This window comes from Drosophila serrata, unplaced genomic scaffold (genome assembly GCF_035046125.1).
Source record: "Drosophila serrata isolate PLE 108 unplaced genomic scaffold, ASM3504612v1 contig_347, whole genome shotgun sequence".
In the NCBI taxonomy this organism is placed as follows: Eukaryota; Metazoa; Arthropoda; class Insecta; order Diptera; family Drosophilidae; genus Drosophila; species Drosophila serrata.
The window spans coordinates 1,211,184-1,238,049 of record NW_028257245.1 but is presented as its reverse complement, the minus strand read 5'-3'; the positions used below and the strand labels follow the sequence as shown (position 1 = coordinate 1,238,049).

Below are 26,866 nucleotides of genomic sequence, written 5' to 3'. Positions count from 1 at the left end.
CAATCAATTGCAGCAAGGAATGCTTCTGGCCACGCCCTTTTTCTGGGTGAAATTTTATTTGCCCTTTATTGGCGCCGCTCTCTCTGTTATTCCACGCCCCGCACATGCTATACTTTATTATACTATATCGAATGTAGTATATATGTAACGTAGTCTTCTTCCTTTTGTTTGTTTGTATGTTTTTTTTTTTTTTTTTGGCGGAACTAATTAACTTCCATTTAAATGAAAAACGAGCTGCGATTTGTGCCCATCGAATGAGCGTCATAAAGTCAGTCAGGAGAGAATAATGGCCCCGAGTACGCACACATGACCATGCCTCATGCCCGGTGCCCCGTGCCCCATGCCCCGTGCCCCGTGCCCGGCGGAGCGCTCAATGGGCCGTATACGTAATTTGAGGCATCCAGACCGACCCAACGCCCTCTCAGTCCTGTGCGTCCTGTGGGTCCTGTGCCACCGAGAGCGAGATGCTGTTAAAATTAATGCCAGCTCGTAAGTTTTACAAGGAATTCAATTTTTTGCACCGCACCAAGAGCAAGACGGATAGTGGATGGTCCTGCCGCCGTCGGTCCACGGAAAAGTTTGGCAGTCGCAGGAAAAGTGTCTTCCCAGGATCTGGATAGCGTTCCGTCCTTATTCCAGCCTTTGTTTGAGTCCTGACACCGCTGCCGCTGAAAATTGATTCGAAAGTTTTGCCATTAAATTGTCCTTTGTGAAGTAATCGGTTGGGCCCTTTGTTCGGGAGGCAATGGAAATGCATTTTCGGCTTTGGTATTCATCCTTTTTTATGCTTTTATTATTCATTTGTTAACAGATCTTTTTTTAAAAATGCAGTAGGTTTCATATGCATTAATTTTCATAGTTTTCTCAATAATGTTTTTTTTTGTTCTTTTTCGTTTTAGTTTTGTGTATATATTTGTTTTTCTTTTTGTCAAAGAGTTTTACTTTCTTTTATACAATTTTACTGAGTGGCGGCTTATGCTTTGAGTTTATGAACTATGCTATGTACTTTTTGGTTTTATCTTCGAAAGAACTTACGCCATGTTAATTATTGTTGTTTTCCCCTCTTGACTACTGTACAATGCCTCAGTTATAGATATATGTATTTATATATATACGCGTACAGACTACATAGAATACATAACTTAATAAGTGTCACAAGAAAACATTCATAATCCGCTTTATACACACACATTCGTCCATTTCGATTGGCTTATTTAGCTGCAGCTGCCTTAGGTTTAATAATTCGAATTAACATTTAACATTAGCCTAGGTTTCAGTATTCAAGTCTTGTGTGTCGTCGCTGCTGCTGCTGCAATTACTCTACATTAATATCGAACGGGGAGGAGGGGATTTCCGAAATCAAACACAGTTCCCAAAGGGGATTGCAATTAAATCACACAACAATTAAACACAGCAAGAGTGAAACAAGCACACACACATACAATCGAGTTATGGTTCTTTTTTTGTTTTGTTTAACAAATATCTCTTTGGCAAAAATACAAATTGAACAACTTGATTTCGTGTATGGGTTAATTGTTTTAAACATAATTATCTACATAAGTCTTATTTACTTTCCTTCCCCGACATTCGAGTCTGTGTGTGTGTCTAAATTAAGCAGTGTGTATGTAACATTAAGTACGTATTTGGGATCAGATTCAGAAATCAGGGACAAACAACAATTGCCACACATACAGATACTCTCCGTGCGACAAGCTGGGGAAGACATACAAGATTTGTGAGAGGATGCGGATGCAGATGTTTAGAGATACATTTCGTTCGTTGAGTATTAAGTTCGAGTGCAATCAAATATTTATCCCTAAGAAAACAGCGAGTTGGTTGGTTATTCCTATATATGTATGTATATGTGTGGGGAGTTCCCTGCCAAGCTCCAAATTTTAGTGGGGGAGTGGGGTCAGGATCTAAGAGATACGAGTTACGAGTTACGAGACGCGAAATAGTATGCTACGTTTACATCTATGAATTGCAATGACTCTGTATGTCTCTCTCTCTGTTTTTTCTGTGTGTATCGATATACCTGCATTTGCCCTTTTTATCGTAATCGTAATCGTTATCGTAATCGTTATCGCTATCGTTAGTTATTATTCGTTACTCGTTGCTTTCCTCTCTGCTCTGCTGTGGTATTGTACAATTTGAAAGGTTTTTGGTTTTTTGGCTTGCTGATTTGAATAGTTTTTCGAAATGCTTAGCTACTTAGGTCTACGGATCCAGTTAAATGCTAATTATTAATGCAATTTGGCAGCACTACTCGTAGAGAGATGGAGTACAAGCTATACATTCACATATCTGTTATAGGGAGGTGGCCTCTGTCCCATGTCGTCCCATGTGTCCTTTGACCAGTGTCCCAACACGAAGTGCGAGTCCCATGAAATATGACCGAGATAATGGCTGGCGAATATTAATGACAGCCACAACAGGTTGTGTGATCCTGCTCCCCCACATCCTGGCACTCCTTATTTTCCCGCTCATTTAACTTTTATCTGGCCACTGCAATCGCAATTATTCAATAGCGGAAATCCCACAGAGGATGTGTTCTCCCAGCCGCCTCGTCTTCATTCTTAATTTCATTCTCAGTTTTCCGCGCATTTTTCTTCATTTTCCCCCATTTGGCCCTGCCTTGCGCATTTCCTTTGTCTTTGTCTGTGTCTACGCGTGCGTTAATTTCAAAGATAATTTCACTTTTAATTACACACTGAAGCGGCTTGGCTGCCTTCGCATCTATTCCCGAAATCAGGGCATTTATTCATTTGCGATAATCCAGGGCCAGGGTGAAGGCCAACCAGAGCAGCAGCTGCAGCAGCAGCACCAGAAGTGTTGCTGCATTCCCTGGATCTGGGAATCCTGCGACTCCAAGCCAGATCCCAGCAATTACAGCCAAATGAATATTAAAATCCACACATTCTACCCCGAGATGCCGCACTGTAATTATGCACAACGCTCGGAGATCTCAAGAACTTGGCTACAAAGTCAAAGATACGGATGCGGATGCGGATGCGAGGGCGTACAGTTAACGCTTCCCCCAAAAACCGAACCGCTCCTAGAGATGCCAGAATTGTCTCAGTCCTGGTTCGGGATACGGACTGGCAAAGCTAATGGCATCGCAGGCCAGGATTGGCATGTCACGCTCGCTGAGCTGCGACGAGTGGCAAATGAAAACTGTTTATGTGCGGCAATGCCACTCGAGTGCTGCCCGATGGAGACGGGGACGAGGCCACATCTAGAGCCAGAAACAGAGATGGAGCCAGAGATGTGTTCCTAAGAGATGGAGCCAACTTCTGCATATAATGGCAGCGAGGGCGTGGTCGTAGCCCCTTCATATTTGCGGCATCGCACCAGAAGCTACTGCTGCTGAACTTAAATTCCAAGTCGTAATCTTAAGCAAACATTGATTTCCAGATGCGTAAATTTCGCCTTACCACTAAGAAAGTTTTCCTTAAAAAAAAAAACTACAACTGATTTTGCACAGTGTCTTTAAAGTTGCTATCTCAACTCCCTGGCAAAAAGCTGCTTTAATCCTGTTTGACTTCAGTGAAACTTCCTTAAGTTGAACTGCTGTATGGATACTTATTTGTATCATTTAAACTATCTACACAAAGAAATTATTGAAATTATAAAAATATTTAAAAGAAAAATGGGTTTTTTTTGATCCTGAAAAATGCCTTTGAATACGTCCCACCAAAGTAATAGGATAAATGCACCTTGAATTGTTCTATGCAAGTTTTAAAATATGTTCAAAGTGAATTGAAGAATTTCTAAGCCAAGGAAGCTCCACTGTAGAATCTAGCCAAGTGTGAGGTGTTCCCCAAACCCCCAAGATTCAAAGCTTTCCCGCCCCATTAACAGGGAAGTGCCGAATCTGGACGAGGGATCTGTAGCTGAATCTGGGGTTCGGGTTCGAGGTCGGGGGTCACCAAGCAGCTAGCGGCTGTCAACCTTCAACTTTCGACGAGCGTGGACGCTCCGGGCGCCGTCCAGGGCAATCACGTGCCCAGTCGACTTGAGCCGAAGCACGCCCCTGGGAGCTGTCAAGCGGCGGCTCTGGACCGCGTCGCGTTTTCCACCCGACCCAAGAAAATTTTCAAATTATTTCGCCCGCTTCCTGCCTGCCTGCCTTTCTTCTTTTTCTTCTGAATGCTGCTGCTGCTTCTCCCTCTTCTGCTTTCGGCTAATTAGTAAAACTCTCTGCGAAATTATGCTCACTCCCCCAAAGGCGCCGCCTTATCTAAATAAACACCCAACAGTCGGCGGAGGGAGAGTGAGAATTTGGTGGAAATTTACATAAACTAATTCGCTGGCTGATTTGAATAAGGTAATGGCCGAGAGTGGCTGCCGGACAGGAGCAGAGAACAGGAATAGGAACTGGAACTGTGACCAGGGACCAGGACCAGGGGACCGTGTCTGGGACTGAGGGACATCGGGACATCGGGACATCAGAGACAGAACCCAGATGCCGAAGAGAAAGCTCCTAAACTAGCTACATCCTTGCGAGTAGGTTGGTTACAGATACAGATACGAGTCGTGGCTTAGGTTAGGCTACTCAGAACCGGGGCTCACTGCCGGTGAGAATCCGCACCGTGGTGCTGCTGCAGCTGGTGCTGGTGGCCCCAGTTCCCGCCTACAGCTATACGAGATGACCGTCCGCATCCGTGTAGGCCACCGGGATGCCTCCGGCCTGGCTGAAGCTGCTCATGGCCGCCGCCGTTGGATCAAAGGCGCCGCTGGTGGTCATCAGCAGGTTATTGCCCAGTCCGCCTCCCGCCGGTGGCAGGTTCAGGATCTGCAAGCTGCCCATGGGTGCCGATACCGGAACACCCACACCAACTCCAACCAGGCTGGCATTGAGGAGCTGCTGCTGCTGCTGCTGCTGCTGCTGTTGCTGTTGCTGCTGCTGCTGCTTGTTCCTATTGGGATCCTTGAGGATGCCGTGCGGCTGGCGGGGCAACGTGGCCGTGGTTGTGGCCGTGGGAAGACTACCGTTCAGCGTGGTGCTGGTGGTGAGCGTAGAGGCGCTCAGGTTCACCGGATGATGCAGGTCATGGAGCATCTGCATGGGACTTCCACCCACCGCCGACGTATGGTGGGTTACGTCCGGCGGCGGCACACCCACCATTCCGCGCAGGATGCCCCGCCGCAAGGTGCCCGATCCGCCGGCCACCGCGGCCACCGATCCGTTGCCGATGAGCGTGGCGCCACCATTGCTGGCCAGAAGGGCAGCCTGCGAGGTCACCGTCAGGGGCTGCAGGTGCGCCATGGGCAACGGCTGGGCACTGAAGTCCAAGGCAGCCGGGTATTCCTGGAAGAGAAAGATGTATATAATAAAATATTATTATATTGACCAGTAAAGAGAACGTATTACAGCAATATAAACCCTAAAAAATATCACAAAAAAGGCTCAATTGATTTGGCCAACTTCATTGTATTGACCCAAAGGCAGCAACAGGATGTCCAAGGGTCAGTGCCTCAAGGATTATAGGGCCAGTAGCCGTATCCGTTTGTTGGCACGCAAAGTGGCCCAAAGTAAATGCAATTTAAAACAAGTTGTGGCCACACCCAGTCAGAGCTGTGGCACAAACCCCAACTAGAATGGATACGAAAGCCACCCACTCATCCATCCGTTGCGGTGTTTTTGTCCAACCAGCTTGTAACTATTTAAGCGGCAATTTGTATTTTATTGCCAACTTTGGTTGGCCTTCCAAGGCTTCCCGCCGCCTCACTTGGCAATTCCACACCCGAAATGCCGCTGCTTGGCTTTCATTTGGCTGGCGTTGATAAGTTAAATGCTGACTGCCGGACGCAGTTGGAATCCCTATGTGGATGCGGACCGACTACGTGCACATGTGGAGTGGCCGGAGCCGGAGCCAGAGCCGGAGGGCAGGAACTTGACTTCAACCGGACAACTTAACTACGGTTCACTTTGTTAACTTGAGTTCTGCACAGTTTTAAATTCAATTAGTTTTCGTGCGGGCGAACTCCGGCCATTGTCTGACTGCGGAGCTGTCAGCTGCAGGCGGCGGAGCGGGACGGAAAGGGATCAGGGATCCCGAGTCCTTGACAGGGAATGAGTTCCACACACAGCAGGGCGAAGGAGTGCCAAGGCATCCGTCAGATACTTTACGCACCCGGGCGCTGTTGCTGTCATCAAAGCGAGATACGAGATGCGAGTTACAAGATACGAGAGAGAGTGTTTTGTTTTAAAATTCATAGGGGGGAGGAGTGCACAGCTGATGCCGATTAAATAAATAAGGGGATCCGCACCCAGGCCATAATTTAATTTTAGCTTCAGCTCAGCGAGACGGTTTAATCACTGAGAGAACAATAAGTTAACAAATATATGATAATTGGCAATGGAAATAAATAAGTTTCAGCTTACTCAACGCTTAAACACTTCTCCTTAGCTGGGCTTTAATTTCTTCTTCTAAATATTTAAGCTCGGTACATTTAATTTACTTTACAATTTTGACTTTATCTTCATTTAAAAAGTGCTTTCTTTCAGTGTGGCCTTGGCCCGCCGGCGCCGCTTGGTTGGCCTTAATGTGAAAAGTTTCTTTTTTATGGGCAGTGTAGCCAGCGGAGTGGCGAGTGGCGATGCCAATTGGTTATTCTATTTACACAGAATGAAGTTCCAGCCGCAGCGGCACAACTCCAGAGGCATTGGCAACAATAATGAGCTGCGGAGCGAATTAGCGAGCGCGGCACACAAAAGCCTTTAAGTGGCCAAAAGTTTGCAGGCAAAAACCCTTTGCAGGAGCTGGGAACGGGAACAGGGAACAGGGAACAGGGATCAGGGAGCTGGGAACCCGGAATCCTTCTCGTTGCTCCCAAATCGCCCGGGCTTAAGCCCTGAGCAGCGTCGCGACCGAAGAACTTTTCGTTGAAGACAATTTAACTTTGTAAACTGATACAAAATGTCCGCCCTGGTCTACTTAAGACTACTTGCAATTCCCCGGCCCAATCCCAGCTCCGTTAATCAGAGCTGAGTGTTTTGTATCTAATGTGTTTCTGCTGGATGTCGTCCTGTCGCCGTGTTAATCCTCCAGGACTTTCAATTGGGCAATCGCTGTAAAGGTACGGGGCGAGCATTCGATGCTCCTTAATATTCCAATTAGGTGCACGGGCCAAGTTTGCAGTTCGGAACTCGAAAGTTGTACGTGCTGCAAACTTGGACATGCGGAGCGGCTTCCTCCTCAACTGGCACAAAGTGTCATGTCAATTGAACTGGAAATCCACTCGCAGACAGTTGGTTCTTCCTTTTTTTTTCTTTCCCGCCGCCTTCCCAGTTGAGAAGTTCTTGTCAGCAAGTTGTATTGTACACAGAGAGTGCTGTCATAATTATGGCATCGTTAGTGCCAATCTTGGCCTTTTCCAGGCACCACCAAGAGTAGAACCAAAGTAGCCAAAGGATTCGAGGCAGGGACTGGCCCCCCTTCTACTCTCTGGTATTTGAGCCGCGGCTTAGAGCTTACTTTTGTTTGCGCCCTTCATTGTTTCATATCTCGGGCGACAGTTTAATGGGAAAACTTTTCCAGCCAAACGGAGGAGCTCCTAACCACCGCCGATCGGCTTAGCTAAGCCTACGCCCACTTGAGGCACACTGAGAAAATCATCCAATCAGGATGCAATCGAAGTGCACTTTATTTCATCAAATGAACCAAGAAAGAAGCGTCATAAACAAAGTTCAATTCGAGGAATAAATCAAACAGAGAAGAGAGTCCTCCTCTCGACAAAGTTACATTTATTAACAAAGAAGCTGCTCAATCACTCTGGAAGACAAGGCGTTGGGCTGCCAAATTATCATTCATATAACTGCATATATACCCAGACTGTTGACAATAAATCGGATTTATAAATATATATTGGCCAAGGATTTGAAACATTTGAATCAATTCAAGTCCAGTGGCTCTGCCTTATCGAATAAATCAAATACCGGAAACTCATTCGCATCATAAATGGGAAACTCCGCAGAACATAAATTGATTAAGAAGCTGCTCAATCACTTTTCAGCGCTTTGTGATAAACTGGCTAAGCCGAATTGAATCCGCAACCATTGCCAGAGACTCCAGCTCAGTCCGGTGATGTGATGGGCAATTACAATGGAGTCCGGATGGAGGAGCAGCCTCTCTTCGGGGACTAATGTGCAAAGCGATGCTCTAACTTTGTTAGATGGCCATTTTGTTTTGTTTCATTTGGTGTGTGTGTGTTGTGTCTCTATATTCTCTTTTTATTTTGTCAAGTTTTCCAATTGAAATTTAATTTGATTTACTGTTATAAATTGTCCTTATTCATTTACTGTCCGTTTGGATACGTGGCGCAGACTGAAGAAGCCTCAACTGAAACTGAAACAGAAGCTGAAACTGAATCTGAAACTGAAACTGAGACAGATGCTCTCTTCGAAAAGTAATTTAGTGCTGGCCAAATGTTTTCGGTTAGCCGCAGCGAAGGGACTGCTCCTTTCTGTATATTTTGTAATTTTTCTAATGATGTTTATCAAATAATTCAATTTGGCTTCCACACAAAACATTTCTTATGTGAAATGGCAAAAGGCCCCCGCACAAAGCGGAAGGGGTGGTGGGTGGATATATACACACACATATGGGATGTCATTGTTGACCAACTAAACCGAAATTGAATTTTTCTCCCTCGTTGACTAAAAACCGCAAACAAAAGGTTTAGTCCCATGTCGGGGGCGCTGGCAAAGAACGATGACGGAGCACTGGCCAGTGGATACTGGCCACTGGCCACTGGACACTTGATACTGCCAGTCTCCGTCCGACCACATCATTTAACTGTGTACTCTTTGGGACCGGCGCACAATTGAATAACTTAACAAATCGTATAAAGCCCATAAACATGGTCAACTGCTAAGCATAAATATTATTATATTAGCCGGCTGCAGCCAGCTGGTGTCCCGTTTCCTTAGGGGGAGAGCTTACGTACAGTGTGGCAAGAGCTGATTGGGAATGTCCTTTTCAGTTGTAATATATTACATATTTTGTAATAGTAAACTAGAAAGGTTAAGTTTACGGATTTTTTTGCTCGAATAAAATATATTGCTCAGTAGTTTTCCTGTTACGGTGGCCTAACCATTTATGAATGCCCCACAGTATTAGTGTCCTGGTGCTACAATGCTCCTTCTGCTGGTGCTGCATTTTCCCCTCCATCTAATTTATACAATTATTGAGCGTCAGCCAAGTTGATACGACACATAAGTGGCAATGGGAACGGGGCTAACTGTCGTCCCACGTCTGGTGTCATCTTATGCTGTCGCATTTGCACCCCTTTAGTGCCAGGAGTCATCAAGTCCTCCAAAAAGGGGGACACAAACACATCCTTGGACTTACAGCGTTCGAGGGATTCCATAAGAGGAGCGTCGGAAACATAAATTCCGAAAATTGATTTCCCCATGTTTATTGTGAAATTTGCGGAATTTATATTGGCAGCCAATGCGACAACCGGCGAATGTGTGTGGCATCCGCCAAGGAATGGACATCGCATGTCCTTGACTAGATGCGGTGTGCTCTTATGGAGGTGGTGGAGCTTCATTCCCTTCCCTCTCTCTCGCTTTATGAGTGATGGCAGCCCCGAAAAAGGCAAAAACTTTGTCGCATCTGTGGGCGTGCCTTGTCGTAAAAGCGAGCTGCCATACGCGGCGTATGCGTGATATTAAATTGTTGTCAGGGGAGGGAAAAGGGGATGTGAAAATAATGTTTGCTCTCCGCGTTCAGGACAATGCAACAAAGCCAGTTGCCAGTTGCCAGTGCAGTCTGCTTCATGGGGCTTACTTATAACGCTTTTAAGTCCGTCATTTGTCTCTACAGTGTTGCGGATTATAAAAGTCGAAGCGGCGTGCGTTAAATGCCAGCAGGGAGCGATGCCTGAGACACCAGTGTCTCCCTTCCCTGAGATCGATACATGGATTTATGGGGGATGCAAAGTGCCCAGCTTCCCTCTGCTCTACTCCGTGAAAAACTTGGCTTAATTGAGCGAAATAATCCTGGCAGGGACGCGGCACAGCCAGATGGCAGCCAGATCAAAGGAGAAGGTAACTGCAGATGCGGGCAATTAAGCCAGCTGCATCCGCCGTTCCTTCGTTAAGCTTGGATCCCGGCCAAATCCCCTCCTGCTCCTAGCTAGCTGTCGCTCGGTCATTGATCTCACTCACCATGGGCGGATAGGACAAGTATCTGTCGCTGTTCATGTTGTAGTAGGAGCCATCCGGCGGCGGCGCCGGCGACGGGGACGGAATATAGACGCCCTTGCTGATTAGCATCTGATCGTCCCGGGTCATATGGATGGCGGCGCCTCCATTGTTGTGCCGGGGGTGTGGCAGTGTGCAGGCGTTCACTGTAAGAAAAATAACCAAGAGAATATATATGGATTATATGGCGAAATTCAGTTAATATGTGCTTAAGTCAAAGTGAGCCCATTTTATATGCATTGCTGCTATTTTTTGTGTGTGCAACCATAAAGTCCACTTTAGCCGGCTCTGGGTTGATTTTAATGGTTTACCAATAGCCTCTCCATTTTTTGCGGGGTACGTGCTGTGCTCTACTGATTATTTTCCTATATATTTTCTCCCCTTTATATACGGCGCTGCCGAATGGCCATGGCTTAAGCTTTGATTGCGACCATAAGCGGAGCATACCGCAAATGGAGAGTTGCAAAATGCAAAATGCAAAACACATTCAATTTCCATTTTAAAACTGCAAACGAAGAGCTCTATAAACGAAGGAGTAGTTGCCCCTATATAAACCTCAAACTAGCTTGATCGAATTTGTGGTTTATGGTCAAGATAATAATAGCAGGTCCTTGAGTGTCCTGTATATATATTCCTATACATGTTTTAAATGTTTTCGTAAAGTGTTTTTAATTTAAAACTGTACTAAATGGCCTCTGGGAATTACAGACATTAGGCTCACTGGAATTTTTTTTTCGGAAAAGCAACTGTTAAATGGAAAATGGGAACCACACCTGAACAAATGGCCAACACACATGGCTAGCAACAATTTGCGCTGCTCGGTTCTGGCTGATTTCGTGTGCAAACGCTCGGAAAGTGAAAGAAAGCGATGGCCATTAATTGCAATGGTTGCGACACTGCTGATAAGCCCGGCCCAATAAATATGCAAATGTCGATGGAGTCTTCAGTTGGCCAAAAAGGGCCGCTTTCGTGCCACCCTGCCACCCTGCCACCTGCTTGGGGCGTGACAAATTGGCCAACATACTGCCACGTTTCGTGGAAATCGAGCGTCTGTCAGCTGCGGAGGCGTGAAACCCGCAAACGAAACAAATTCGTAATTTTGTAAAATAGACTTTGACATCACCGGGAGAGGCTGAGAGGAGCAGCAGCAACAATATTTTTTTCTCTTTTGAGGGGGCAAAGTTGCGAGGCTGCGGCTTGCCTCAGAAATCGAAGGAACCTGCGTTGGGTCCTTGTTCATCCTGCGGCTTGTTTACTTCTGCATATGTGCTCCTGAATGCTGGATGCTGTGGTGCTCCCTCAAAAGACAGTCACTCATGAATTATTGATTTTTCGATCAGCGCCCACCATTGTTGTGCCGAAAAAGAATGCCCGAACGGAAAACTGTATCTTTGTTCCAATTTCGGGTCTGTGGCAGCTGCATAATTGTTGCCCGGGTCAGGACCACTAGCTCCTGGCCGCCAACAAGCAGCTCCAGGCTCCAAGCAACCAGCAACCAGCAACCAGCAACCGGCTCCCAACTCCCAGCTCATCTGATATTAATAACATTGGGCCAGGCCAGAAAGGAGATAAGAAATGCTTCACGTGGCGGATGAAAAATAGCGGGGCCCAACCATGAGCTATAGTCCTTGTCCTCCTTCGACCGAGGGAGATTTCCTTTGCCAAAGGACACACTTCAAGGGTTTCATGCCGAAAAACTGACAAAAGACAGTCAGACAATTTTAAAATTGATATGTAGAAAATAATAAAATTATTATTTATAAAGTAAATATTTGAAATATTATTAAATTCGTTTAGAAATGAAATATTCACAGGATTTCCCAGGAGGTCCAAGTAAAAATCGTATTGCTCTTGAAGTTCAATGAATTAATTTGAAATATTACAGTAGTTCAAAGTTAAGGCAAATATTTTAAAGCATAATAACAAGGTTATGCAGAAGTGCTAAAAAATGTTTTGTGGGTTTTAAAACTTTAAAAAAGTTGTCCAACTTTATCATATTGATACGTAAAATGAATCTAAAAATTTTCATTTAATATGTATTTTTAAATTTTCCTAAAAAATAACATTTTTTTGTTGAAATGTTTTATAATTTTAATTTACTTAACGTTCTGATGTTTGATTTTAAAACTGGGTGTTAGGTTCAAGTACCTGATTAATCAAATTTAATGGAGATAATTAAAAAAATCAAAACTAATTTAAGGAAATGGAAAACCTAGTTTTATTTTTAGCAAAACATGTGCTAACATATGAGCTCCTCCAGAGGCTCTTGCACTCTCCCAAGGTCACAAGTGGGTCAGAGCCACAGACTTGTTGCTTTAGGCCAACGCTCATTAACATGGCAGCGTGTGGAAAAGTGTCTCATTAAAAGCGCGGCTCTCTGGCTTTTCCTCGCGTATGCATTACCATGGAAAATGGAAAATGGTAAATGCTAAATGAAATTGCAACTGCCTCCAAGGCAGGACAAGGGAAAGCCCTTGGGTCTGCGGTGTGGTTGCTTGTCATCTGGTTTTTTGTCAATGGCTCAGACGGCATCACACCTCCCTCCCTCCCTCGTAATTTATAATCCAGGAAAAACAACCAAAAAATAGAAGAACCAAAAAAGAAAAGCTGTTAAAAAATGTGACGCCAACTAACAAAAACAATTTCCGCTCGCCCCGCCCCCCCGTTGAGCTCATGTGCATGCCTCCGCTTGCCTGAATTTCCCTGCACCATGGTTCCGCTTTCCTCGCTTTTCCGCCCCCGCTTGGAACAACAGCCTTGGGCCCGCTTGTTTGAGATTCAGCTTCCGGCAAGCATTTTAATTTTTTGTGCCACGTGGGGGGACTCCTTCGCACCCTCCTCGCCGGCGTCTCCTACATTCTTTTTCCTTTTTCTTCCTACTTTCGTATCGTCCTTTCTTTCGCCGTTCGGCGTTGTCTTTGTTGTTCTTCTCCCTTGGCGTGTTTTCTTTTCAGCTCGTTCTGCTTCGCTCTTGTTGTTGTTTCGGGCATAAAGAAAATGGCGGTACTCACCGCACACACACCCAAACACACACCCAAACACACACACACACACAGAGAGAGGCACACAACCACAACAGCACACATACGTAATTATGCGTGTCGCCGCAAAAACCTCGAGGTGGAAAAGCGGGCGGAAAAAGTGGGCGGCAAGACCTTGTCTTGGGTTTATCTATTGTGAACGGGACATCCGTTACACGGTAAGAAAATTTTTGAATTATACTTGGATGAAGTAGGGGATTTTTTTAATAAATGTTGTTTATCGAAACTTTATACTTAATTAGCGAACATCTAAGTTATAGATGTAGATTTAAAATTGATTGAAAAGTATCCAAAAGATTGGGATAAAATATATTCGAAAAGGAAGTAGGAAGTTGTCAATTAAATATATAATGTTTAAATTATATTTTTAATATATTATATTTTAAACCATATTTTAAGGTGTTAAAGAATGGTCGTAGATGTAAAATGCATTAAAACTTATCAACAAAATCAATTGGTAATTTAAAAATAACAAAATTTGTATAAGGCCATTGATAGAATATTAATTTAAATAAAAATCACTGTGTTTCCTAAAACATCACTTTAAATTTTACGAGAAATATTACCGAAAAAACAGCAAGAAGTAAAAAATTATACATTTTAGAGTCTCAAATGAATATATTATATCACAATTTGTAGTATGTATAATATAGGGCAGGGAATTATTTGTTTTGCAAATTATGAAACTTTTTTCATATACCAAAATAAGTATTACCGAAAGCATGTTAAGGAGTTAAATTTAATTGCAAGTTATCATAATTAAAAGGTTTGACTTTTAATTGATTTAAAAAACTCCGAGTTTTCGGTGCAACGTATATATATACTTGAAATCCCATTGAAATGGGGATTATCGAGGACAGAATTTTTTCTGTAGCTCTAAAATATATTTGTGATAGAGCGGGGAACAAAGAGGGAAAGCGCTTTCCAAAAATTTTCACATCGTTGACATAAGGTAATTGTATTTTTTATGCCACAGTCTGTGGCTCTCCCTTCCGGGGGATAAGTTCTGCAGCTAATGTATTTATATTATTTCTACGCTTTTGCATTTAAAATGCATTTTCTGCTTTTTGTTATCATAGAACTGCTGTTGTTCTTCCAGCTTCGATGCTTTGATAGACAGCCATAGCGGTGTCTATCGTTATCCCCATCTCTTTGTCTCGGTCTGGGCCTGGGTCTGGGCACAGGACTTAGCCACGGTCCAAGTCAGGGTCCTTTTCCTCGATTATTATTCTTCCATTTCCATTTTTCGGTTGCCTTAAATTTCGGCAACTCGAGGTCTGAGCATTTTTCTTAAATTAGCGCAGGCCGCACGTGATTTGGAGTCAGCCTTGAGCCATATATGTATATACCCGGTACATAGCTCCATCCCTACATACGTCAATTGAAAATCAAGACTGACAAAAACTTTGCCGTTCAATTACAATTAAGATGGAGATGTTGTGCTGGAATTGAATTTTCAGCTCGCCCACTTTCGTCCTTTTGCCGCAAAGCTCTGTATATTTATTTCTCCTCGTTCACTTCCCTTGCAGCTTTTTACGATTTTCGTTTCCCCATTTTTTTTGGTGCTCTCTTTTCTTCGAACATTTGCTTTGATTGCGCTGCAATCATGGCATAAAAATCAACCCAAAACGAGTGCAACGGGGGGCAATAGAGGGTTAAGAGCGGGTCTGGTCTGCTTGAGTCTACTGACGTCCTGACAGCGCGAGTGCCAGCTCCCAACTTTGTTTTGCCCAAAAGTTAATTATCTAAAGCGTTTCTTTTTTCGCTTCTTAACTGAGGGATATGTATGGCTCTTAATGGGGTATTTTAGAGGATCAAAAATATAGCTTTCGCTATTGTAAAAAACGTATTCAAGATAAGATTTAAATAGGGTTTAACTTAAAAGTAAGGGAATCTCTAAAAGAAAACTTTAAAAGGACTTAACCCTCTCTACTCATCTCTTAAAGGTGTCAGTTCTGGATCTTCTCCAGTATCAACTTACCAATATTATTCGGATATATGACTGGCAGGGTGCCATCCTTTTGGTATCTGGGCGGCGGCATATCCGAGCCTTCCACCAAGTACGTGGATGCCGCCTTCTTGCGCGCCTCGTCCTGCGAATGGATAAAGACAGAGAGAAGGATGTGGTGAGAGACGGTGCCGAGTTGAGAGGGTAGCAATGGGTAGCCGGGTATATATCAATTTATATTCTCATTCCCATTTGAGTAATGCCCCGTAATTACTCCACACTTTGCTTTTTGGCATACTTTGGCAAAGGCGTTGAAAGTCGTTGGCGCGTAATTGACAGCCACAATGACAGCGGCGACACACGGACAGCGCGGAGGCCGAGGACATCGGGCGCGGCCAGGACATGGGCTGCGGGACAAAAACCCAAGGACAAGGACGAAAGAAATCGAGCGGGGATATGGTGGGGCTGATATAGGGGGCTGATTTATAACACGCGCGGTCGCAGTTTACGCACTTTACATACTTTCCGTCGGCTTCTGTGGGTTAGGCAGTTGCTGCGGTTTTCCTGCCGCTGCAAGATTACGACGATAATAAATGATTTTAATAATTTGAAACGATTTGTTTGAAGCAGCTTCCCTGTCTGTCTGAAGTCCCTCCCCCCATCCCCCTGTGCCCAGCCCGGACCCAGTTTTATCCGGCGTCTTAGCCCACTCGCGAGCTCATCATTATCATCATCAGCGTCGCGTAATTAATCACGACGTCTTAGCGACGACGTCGGCCTGCCGCTTCCGTTTCCGCCTCGCTGGTCGGGTCTGGGTCTGGGTCTGGTCTGGCACTTCCTGCCTTTGGCTGGAAGCTCTCGTTTCGAGCATTGGTAATAATTGAAAAGCCAGGGCCGCAGGGTAGGGATTTTGCATCGTTGACCAGCCTCAACATTGGGGGGCCCTTGAATTGACTGGCAGGAAGCCTTATTTCGTCTTAAATTTATTTTGCGGCTTATTAACTGCTTTGTTCTAGAAATATTTGTTTCATCTCTTGAATCAACCTGAAGGTATTTGGGATTTTTCTCATTTATTTTTGGATATTTTCAAATCCTTTAAAATAATTTTTTTTTATGGTTTATATACAGGTATGTTTTTCCCTAAAAAGTTGAATCTGTCTCTAAAAAGCCCGCATATTTCAGTCAAAATGTTAACTAGTTTAGTGTTTGAAGCTAAAAGGGCTGGATAATCCTGTTTGTTGAAATGGAAATGAAAATATTTGACGGAAAATCTAAAAAATAGTGTTCGTGTAAGAGTATACGGGTATGTATTTTTTTTACTTCTTCCTATTTATATTTAACAAACAAAACCTTAAACTCTATCCCTTAAAAAAAAGTACCCTCGAAATCTGGGAGATTGACAGGCCGTAGTACGGACCGAGAAGAAAGCAATATTTAAATTGAATGACTTCGGGGGAGGAAAAAAATAAAACGCCAATGGAAATGCCAAGTGACGACGCCCCTGCACTCCTGCAGGACATCTATTTAGCAATGGAAAATGCCTAAAATGCCAGGCGATTTTCCACTGCTGGGCACCTTCTCCCTTATTTTTTCTCCCCCCTTTGACGTTTTTGTGCCCATTCACAAATTGCATATTCATGCTCATCCCACAGAAAAAAAGGGAGCGAGAGATGGAAAAGCCCGAAGGGAAAGGGGGAAAAAGGGGAAAAGCTGGAAAAAAGGCATAGGACTAAAAAATAGTTCTGTTCCGGGCATACTCACAATATATTCGGGCTGGCTGCTGCCCTCATTGGAGTAGGACTCGCTCTTCTCCGAAACGCTGGACAGCGTCTCGCCGGTGACGGTGTCATTATACGAACTGGGCGCGTACATCTCGATGGTTGCCGTTTTTGCCGGTTGATTTGTAGTTTCCGCCACTGTATTTCGTAGTCGCAAAAAATACAACAAAAAATGTGTATATATATTCCAACGACGACGCCAGGGTATGCGCACAAATATTGAAAAGGTGTAATTGGCAGTGACATTCCGAAAATTGATGATTCGCAGCGGTGCCAGGTGGGTTTGGGTTTGGGATTGGGTTTGGGTTTTGCGGGTCGGTGGATCGGTGGTGCAGTGCGACAGAAGGCGGATATGCAGCGATTGTGTCCGAGTTCCAGGCAATGCAAATCCCATGCAAATAGCCAAGATTGTCAAAGTGCCAGGACCAGAAGCAGAATCAGGAGCCAGGACGAGGGAGTAGGTGTAGGTGGGTTTTGTGTTAATTATTCACATTTGTCGCAGCATTCGTTGATGTGCATTTCGATGGCGTGTCGGAAACAAAGGCATTGAAGGGGGGCAGGGACAGGACATTGGCCCATTTAAATGGTAAGGTAAAATGCAATTAAATGATTTATGACACATTTTCCGCAAAAGTTAACACGTGTTTGCCGCAAAAGTAGAGTCCATTATTTGTAGCACATTTCCGATTTCGAGTGGTATATGGAAAGTATATAAAAGAGGAATTCATTATAGTTGGTATAATTAAGGGGATATAATAAGAGAGGTTTAAAGTGCTTACGGTTGCTGCTGCTGCTAGGCTCGAAAAGTATTATATTAAATTTAATGCGATAGGATTTCTCTGATCATGTATTTACCATAATCTAAAATTGATATTTCTTTAGGTAAACTGTAGTTTTTTTCGAGGCTGATAGTAAATTTATAACGATTACGAGCTGAGGCAAAGTCAGCAGAAAGGCCAAAAGCCATAGACACGTGTGGTCCATCCTCCAACCAAACCCATTCCCCATCCCCAGACCAATGTCACCACCGATAGGTAAATGGGTAATGGTAAATGGACATTGCCCTGCCACTCAGCTGCTATCGCCATCATTGCCATCATCATCGGCGTCCTCAAGCTATGCAGGGATATTATGGCCAAACGGTTTCTTAATAATACATTTCGGTTGGGACGGCGCAGGATATATGGGGCTATATGGGGCATAGTGTAGTGCAGGGGTCCTGGGCTCGGCACGTCCGCCAGTTACGTGACATGCGGGGACTATTAGTCGATAAAATTGCTCTGTATTCTGTTAATTTGCACAAAGCACATTGACTGTTTGGGAGTTATCAAAATTACTTTATATACGTTTATGTGCCCGGCGCCATGTTTGCCAATGTATAATGAATATTTAACAAATTGCAACTGAATTGGGAGGCAAATTGCTTTGTTCCGTCTCCATTTCGTGTGAGTATTTTATTTGTACTTTTTTGTTGTGTATATTTTGGTTTGTTTGTTTGCCGGCAATGCCGCCTCAATTTGCATTTTTTATGATTTACCAGCCTTCCAGTTGCGTTGTATTTTAATTCATTAAACATATGCACACACAATCCGGGAATCTATACACAATTTTCTGTGTGTGTGTGCGTGTGTGCAGTCGAAGGGAAAAAATTAAAAATTGAAAATGCATTTAATTGTGGGGCCTGCTGCTGCATCCGCAATTTCAATCGGCTCACAGATCTCTTCCTAGTCTGTCGATGACAGCGCTCTCTCTATATAAATACATATATTTTACAGAACACCAGCCGCCACCCCTGCGTATACGTGATTTTATGGCTTAGCGAGCTAAAAACGTTTTTCGGCATTTGTCACTTGTTTTATTTATGACAACAAACGAGTGTAAGCCAAAAAAGGGAGAGCCTGGTGGGGCATTTAAAATAATACACGTGGCTTTAATCAATTAAGACAATTAAAAAACAAAACCGCTCACCGGCACGGGTAGAGTGTGTGTGTGCGGACAGTGAGTCTGTTCTCATGAATGTATTTATCAAACGAAAGCTTAGGATATCCAGGAAATGGGATATATACGAATTCGATTTACCCTTAGATCTAAATGGAAATTTACAGAGCAGAGAGGGAAAATAAGTCGGACGTTTTTCTGGGAAAATAATTCTACTTTCTAAATTCAAAAGCTTTCCATGAATTAATTAAGAATTACAAATGTTTAAATGAACTAAATTTCTTCTCAGTTCACCTGTATAAATCTATAGCTAAAATATCCTTTATTTTTCCCCCTGTGTATGCATATAAATATGCTCCTTGAATATGCCCAGGATTAGGTTGTGCTAAGCTTGAATATTTCATGATATACGGCAAAAGCTGAGCCAGTTTTGATGTAATGCCTTTTCGGTTCGTTTGTGTATGTACTTACAAACCTCAAACTGTATAAAGCCTAAACCCAACTTTCCCGGAAAAGTCCCGGACAGCAGCAGCAGCAGCCGGACATGAGGTTAGCAGGACAGACGGTTGGCAGACTGCTGAGTGACCCCTTGGCAGGGTATGGCCTTAATGGGCGGAGAGGCGGGGGCGGAGCTTAGCACTCTGCGTTAGCCTTGTTGCCGAGCGACACACAGGACACAATGCGGTGGCCGACCCGCCACACGAATGTCAAATAATCCGCACTCGCATTCCGCTCTTTGTTTTGGTTGCCGCCACTGCCGCTGCCGCTGCACTTTCCGCACAGAGATTACAAATTTTGCACTTATGGTCCGGATTTCTTGCGGATCACGTATGTATATCTACCTCCCTTTAGAGGAATACAGAGAGAGAGAAAGAGAGAGTCGCGGCTTAGACAGCTTCTGCGGTCATCGGGACACGTTAATGACGCCGACGTCTGCTTTGAAGGACTTTTCTCGTAAGCCCATGTCGACCTTTCTGTCGTGGCCAAAAGCTTTCAATTATTTGCTGGTCTGAACTGTGGAAATGCCTATGTGGACTATAGAGTTTATGGTGTTTAGAATAAACTATGTTATGTATACAAATAAAGTTGTATACATGAATATTATCAATATTTTGGAATAAGTCTCGTTTAGCCTCTATACATTTTGAACTTTCGAGCTGGATGGAAATTTTATGTTGTAAATAAAAGTAACAAGAGATAGCTTTACCTTATTTTGGAGATTTGAATTTAAGTGTTTCATTAATTATTATTTTCCCAGTATCAGAAAGCTTGGTTCCTTAGTATTGGGTACTTTATAGTCGTGGTTTTTGATAGTATTTCTGTTATTTGCTCTTTGGCATTTAAATGGCCGAGGCGCTGAGCTATTTTACGCATTGTTTTAGTGCCCAGCAAATTTATGAACTCTCATTTAAGGCCCCAGCTCCCAGTTCCCAGTTCCCAGGTCCTGCTCCCTGCTCCCTGCTCGAAATGGATCCTGAGAGTGGGCCAACAATGTCCGCTTTTGGGCTGTCATGGCCAGTTGCCTAAGCAGCAAACTTTTCGACATTGCTGAGCCAGCCCCCTGATTTGCCCGCTTTCCACGATTTCCCTGACCACGACAGCCTGTGCGCTTATCTCTTCAGATTCGATGTCGCAGCTCTCGCACGCACGCCACAGTGTGCCCCTTTTCCAGCTCTCGGGGATTGTCCATCCCCATCCCCATTTCCCCCTCTGGCCACTACCCCGTCAATTGTTTAAAGAGTGTCAAAGTCAAGTGCTGGCCACTGGGATCGAGTGGCGGGTGCTGCTGTTCGAGAGTGGGTTTCGGATGGTTCGGGTGGTCTTATCGCTGGTGGCAACGTTGGCATAAAAGTTTCGCCCCGCCAAGTCGTAAAAGTGTCGCACTCAACTATATACCCGAGATCGGGTTGTGGGCCATTCTACTGCTGCTGCTACTCCAACTACTCTCCTACTAGGTCCTGCACTCGGCCTGCTTTTAAACTTTTACTCCTGGCCAAAAGATACTGTGGCCGCGGCGTTGATGGGTGCTCTCCCTGGGTTCGCTTTTTGGGGGGTGCTCGCCGAGTTGGCGCTTTTTCTGGGCCAGAAATCTATTGCCACATAGGCCCAAGCCCTAACTCTGTTAACCACTCATGAATGCCCCGGACCAATTGTTTGATGCAACTCCTCTTTGGCCTCTTAACTGGGCCAGGAGGTACACTTGCCAAAGAGTTTGAGACCGGATTTGGGATAGAAAAAATTAGAAGAAAAATCTATTATAAAATCAAATCAAAATCAAATTGAAATCGAACTCAAAACCAATTTACAAAATTGTGGAGTTAGAAATTAAAACAAAGCCTCGAATAATAATTTAAAAGAATTAAATCACACTATTGATGGACTTCTGTACTCAGTGTAGGGAGAGCTCCTCCTCCCTTCCGGTTTCGGAGGCAATAAACATTAGAGATGGCGCTATTCTGGATGTTCGGGGCTCAGGCCCAGCTCACACGAGAATGAAATATGTGGCACTGGGCATTGACTGCGGCTGCGGCGGCTGTGGCAGTTGCGATGGCGATGGCGATGGCTTTGCGATGGTCACTGCCGCGCTCTTGTTCATGGCGGACTGTGGTCGATGACCGCCAACGGACGACGGATGGTGGATGGCGGATGGCGGACCAAGGACGTGGGACAGCGGACGACCGGCAGCCGGCGACGGAGCTGAACCACTGAACCAGCTGCCAACCGCAGACTTTTGGCATAGTTTATCGGACAGCGACAACTACAGCGAAAGGCTTCTTAGGCAGCCTCCGCTGCGGTTGGGCTTTCGGTATGCCGAGGCGATGGTCAGGTCTGGAAGGGATTGGAGTGGAGCCACATGGCATGGGTAACAAGGAGGCTGAGGAGAGGGAGAGATCTGGTGCTCGGGGATGAATTTCCTTTCTGTGTGCCATGCGGCATTTTGACACAAAGGCACAAATGCACATTAAAAATGCATATCCGAGGGCTGCAACAAAAACACAAGTCAAGTTTCGCCAGCGAAAACATTGAAATATGCAGAGAGATATCCCCTGATAGCCTAGCCGTCCTCCATCCTGCATCCTTTATCCTCCGCCTCTGCAGGCTGGCCGACGCACCAGTTTCCCTCTCTCTGACAACTTTACAAAAAGCGGGCAAACAAAAAAATTCAAAAAAATAAAGTAAGAAAAACTCTGAACTGAAAACGGGAAAAGTAAAAATCCTTTTGGGCATTGTCAGTTATCGGCTTTTGACAGGGATAAGAGGGGCTGGGAGGGAACTATGTACTACTTCTACGGACTCTACCCCTCTACATTGTCATAAAAATCTTGTTCCTTCCAGGAGGATTTTCCTCCTTTTCGTACTCGTTCTCGTACTCCATCCTTCTCGGTTTCGTTTTCGTTTTTCTGTTTGTTTGCAACAAGACTGAAATATGAATTTTCTTTTGTGTGGAGCGGGAATGCATTCATATCCCGGCACTCGCCATTTGTTCAACTGTGCCGCACTGGAAATGAAAGACAGAAATAATGGAGTCTGGCCCGTCCTGGGATTCTTAGGGAAATATCTTATTTATGTCCTGCGGCTGTAGTTCAGGCTCCTTCCCGTTTGTAAATGTCAAAAATAGCTGGTCCACATTTTGTTACCCCGATTAAGTCGGCTTCGTTTAGTTTCCGGCTCCTGTCGCCATGCAAAGAGGCGGGGTTTCCCCTTTCACTCTGTTTTTCACTTAGAGCTTAATGAATCAAAACTTTTGACTCTTTTTCGGAGAGAGAAAAAGGAGCGTCAAGTCATAAGTCAAATGTTTACACCAACTATATATGAGAGAGCATATATGACAGCAGCAAATAAGTCCCAAAAATGTACAGACGGAATGTCTTACACCGTGGAAAAAATGTAAGGGAATATATGAATAGAGAAAAATCGGATTTCAAAAATCTAAAATTAAATTTCATATAAACTAGAGATAGGCAAGAAAATGTTTTAAATAAGATTAAGATAGTTCTCTAAGTAAATGCTCACACATTCTTGTTCATAAAAAAATATATATGAGAGCAGCATATAAGCATATTTATAAGGTCAATAAAATAATATCTGTAAAATAAGATCTTTATACATGGCTCATAAAATCAAATATGAAAATTAGAGATTGAAAAAGATTATTTCAACTGAAATACCTCTTTTAAAAATGAAAAAATATTTTTTTAAGATTCACAAAACAATAAATCCTATTAAAATACAAAACGAGATTAAATTTTTCTATGTGAGTAAACAAAAGCCTATTTGTGGAACCCTTAAATCGTCACAATTTGCAGTTCTCTAGCATGACAGACATTGCAGCTGACATCCGGATGTGGAACTGCATCTCCATCTGGTTGCCATAAACGGAGGACACGTGCATTTGCATAATTTCTGGCTCTTATTTTTTGTGTATTTCCTGTACCCCAAAACTGGCTTATTGAGTTCGCGATGCAACTCCATTGTGGGGCTCGAGTGAATGGAAATAATTTGCTTAGCCTGTGTGTAACGTAGTCGCCTCTTGTGCCATGCTGGCCGGCGTCACGTAAAAGCGATTCGTTGCGTATACGCCGCGTGTGCCACGTCTCAAATTTGCCAGTCAGGCAGTCAGTCAGAATGGGTTTGGCCAAGATGGGACAATGCTGGCCCCGACAAAAATGGCAACAATTGGGCTGATGGCGCCGTCATGGCTTCCAGTTTAAAGCCGAGTGCGCTTGGTGCGAAATATAATTCGGTTTAATAAACAGTCCTCGGCAAACATGTCCAACACTTGTCGACACGTGCTCCCTGACCTCCGCAAAGCAATCTGGCTTCCGGAAGATTGTGCATTCAGCTAAGAAAACGATGCACATTTGTCTTGGCTTCTGTCTGGGTTGGGGTCGGGTTGGGATTCTCTTGTTCAATAAACAGGAGCTTCTCATCCTGCGTCCTGCTGGTTGCCAGCTGCCAGCTGCCTGGTGCCTGCTGCTTGCTGGTTGCTGGCTGCTGGCTGCTGGCTGCCGGCTGGTAGCACTTCCAGGATGCATCATTATTTTCTGTCATCATTATATTCCTGTTGACTGCTGACTTTTTGCCTTAGCTCGGGCAAGTCCCGGCTCTAGCTCTCCCGGATCTCTTGGATCTTGCATCCTGGCCACGCTTGGCATTGGTGGCTCACGGAAATTACAAGAAGCGATAGTGGGGCCAAGTGGAGTAGAGGATATGGCCCCAGCCCTGGAAGCCTGCGTATGCAGGAAATTGTTTAGTGAGCTCCATAAAGTGAGCATGCATGTCGACGTCCTTAGTGGGCAGCGGAAGCAGCACAACGCGCTCGCTTCCGCATCCGGTGGTGTCACGGAAGTGGTGCCTGCTGCTGCTGCCGCTGCAACATGCGCAAGCCAATGCAATTGTCTAGCGAGGCTGCATCCACAAAGGCGGCCCGAAAGAACTACAGGCGGGAGGGATTATGGTATATACCTAACCAGCTTTGACTGCATTTCAAGCTCAAATTGATAGATAAATATAATCAAACCCAGCAACCCAACCAATTTGACAGCAGCAAAAGCAACAGCTCATAAAAGGATACTTAAAATCGGGAAAATACATATCCAAAATAAAAATAGTAATAATAAACATAACATGAAATAATAGTAACCTTTCTTGCGGCGCTGATGCACAAAGAACCAGGCAACGAGGGCCGCGTTGACCAGGAGGAAGCCAAACGCCGCCAGGGAAATGCCAATTATGACCAGATTCGGTGTGTTGCTAGAGTCCTCGGTTAACTCCGCTGGCATCAGTTCAAGTCCTTGACAAAACGAACCATGGAAGAGAATAAAAAAATATGGTTGCAAAAATAAAACAATAAATAAATGCGAAATGAAATGAGAAATTGTAATAAAAAAAGAATAATATGAAAAGGAATAAAAATAAAAATGCTGCAGAGCATAGCAATGAACGCGAGCCGTCCCAGTTTCCGATTCCAACTCGGACTCGTGGTCAGATTCGGACTTGGACTCGGACTCGGATTCGGATTCTGTCGGGGATTCGGGGGGCAGGAGCATGGGTCGCGGGTTCCCTTTCGGTTGGCATGGCGAGCACACGCAGCGAAATCAAATAAAGAGACCCACTACCGACCAGCGAGTGACGCAAATCACGTAGAGCCTGCGAAGCGGAGCCGGAACATGTGATGGCAAATGAAATTAGCGACGCCGCCATCGCTATCCCATGGCCAGACCCACACCATTTCCCCTTTTCCCCCAGTGACGTTTCCATCGCGACGCCCATTCCCAATCGCAATCGCAGTCCCAATCCCTATCCCATTCACAATTGCTGACCACCGGGCACGTGCGCTGACAACGCCCACAAATTAAAAGAAAATAACGGAGGCGACTGCCGGCCGAGCCGAGGGAATTAGAAATTCAAATGCCCAAGGACCCCAACTCCCCGATCCTTGGCCCCCAGTGATAGGAACTTTTTTAACCCCATCTTGGTCGATGGGACGCACTGAGATAAATGATGTAACGAAAGATCTAGTTACTTTAAGTTGTGAAGAAGGAATACAGAGTTCAGAACTCCAAGATCCTGATCTCTGATTAAAATGTATCCTCGAAGTCTACTTAAACTATAAGGATGACTATATTCCTGTTCAAATCCCTTGACTTTTTTCTCTTTGTGCAGCAGCAACAACCGCAGGACTCTGCTCCGATTTGCGTCCTTGTTTCCCGTACCTCGCTTGAGGCGCTTCTCGTTCCGTTTGTGCAGACAGCAGCCGATGACAAACACGTTGAGCAGGACGACAACGATGCCGGCGCCCACACCCACCAAAAGCATCCCCGATGTGCCGCCCAGCGGCGTCTGGCTAGTGGTCGGCGGTCCGCCGCCCAGTGATGATGCCGGGTGCGATGGGGGCGGTGCCTCTGCTTGTGTTCCCCCCAAGGATGCCCGGATGCAGTGCGTCCGTGTGAGGAGAGTATCATCAGTTGGGATTGCAGAGAGTGTTTGGCATTTGCGGTGGTCGCATCGTTGACGTTGTTGATGGTCGTAATGCAATTCCAATTAAGTGCAGCAAGAGAAGGTCGGGACGAGATCATTGAATAAGACAACAGCTCAACTGGGCTCTTACAAACAAGGATCTAAGGATCTACTAGGTGATTACTGTGGCTTCTAAGGAGGTGGTGGTGCTTGAAAACAATTCTTTCTATACAAGGTTTAGATGAAAATCCGCCGTCCTTTAAGCATAAAGATTAGTTTCATCTACAGTTATAGCTAATATACTGTTTCTGCTCCATTTTTGAAAGATTTATTTAAGCATAAACTAATTTTTCCGACAGCCAAAACTAAATTCGTTCGGTTCGCTGATTTATTTGCTACTTTGTCTCCCGGTTTCTGCTGGATAACCCGAGGCTGTGCAAATACAAAACCCGTCCAAATCCAGTGTCTGGACCAATTTCACTTCATCAATTATTTCGGTTGATTGCCGCGAGTTGGACTCATTCCATGCGTGCTTCTAATTAGGCTGATAGCTGCTTATCATACCGGCTATCTAATTAATTCCACAAATCTGCCGAATCGCCGCCTGACAACTGACCTGGCACACCACCAGCACCAGCACCACCACCACCACCAACCACCTAGTCAGGAGGATGCGATGCCCGACTACGACTGCCATCCAGTGGCCGAAAAAGCCAACCGAACGGCGGACTCGCATAAATCAATGTCAGTGCCGCGCTCGCGGCTAATTTGAATATGGAGCGAACTTACCTTTAGTCTCGGCCCGGGCCAAGTCCGGCAGGTAAGAGCTGGAGCCCAGCTCGTTCCAGGACATCACCGAGAACAGGTAGAGCGTGTTCATGCGCAATCCGCCGATGGTAAGCTTGTGGCTATTGGGCAGCCCATCGATGTATTTGTACTGCTCGCGGTCGACCATCCTGCAAATGAGAAATGGGAAATGGAAAATGAG

The 26,866-nt window shown here is 44.8% G+C and overlaps 1 protein-coding gene across 3 annotated transcripts in view; it reads right to left on the bottom strand.

Annotated features, from left to right (window-relative positions):
- Window positions 1-764: 764 nt before the first annotated feature.
- Window positions 765-26,866, bottom strand: part of sns (nephrin adhesion molecule sticks and stones) — a 62,089-nt gene continuing 35,987 nt past the window's right edge. Inside the window, exons 16-22 of one of the 3 annotated variants that reach the window (XM_086838298.1) lie at window positions 26,668-26,834; window positions 25,635-25,823; window positions 24,563-24,712; window positions 16,964-17,118; window positions 15,236-15,347; window positions 10,178-10,359; window positions 2,159-5,311 (exon numbers count right to left, since the gene is read on the bottom strand). In XM_086838298.1, the coding sequence (XP_086694424.1) occupies window positions 4,640-5,311; window positions 10,178-10,359; window positions 15,236-15,347; window positions 16,964-17,118; window positions 24,563-24,712; window positions 25,635-25,823; window positions 26,668-26,834 (1,627 nt within the window). In that variant the 3' untranslated portion in view covers window positions 2,159-4,639. Of the gene's footprint in view, window positions 5,312-10,177; window positions 10,360-15,235; window positions 15,348-16,963; window positions 17,119-24,562; window positions 24,713-25,634; window positions 25,824-26,667; window positions 26,835-26,866 lie in introns of all 3 variants that reach the window. The other 2 variants (XM_086838296.1, XM_086838297.1) reach the window with 2 other exon arrangements.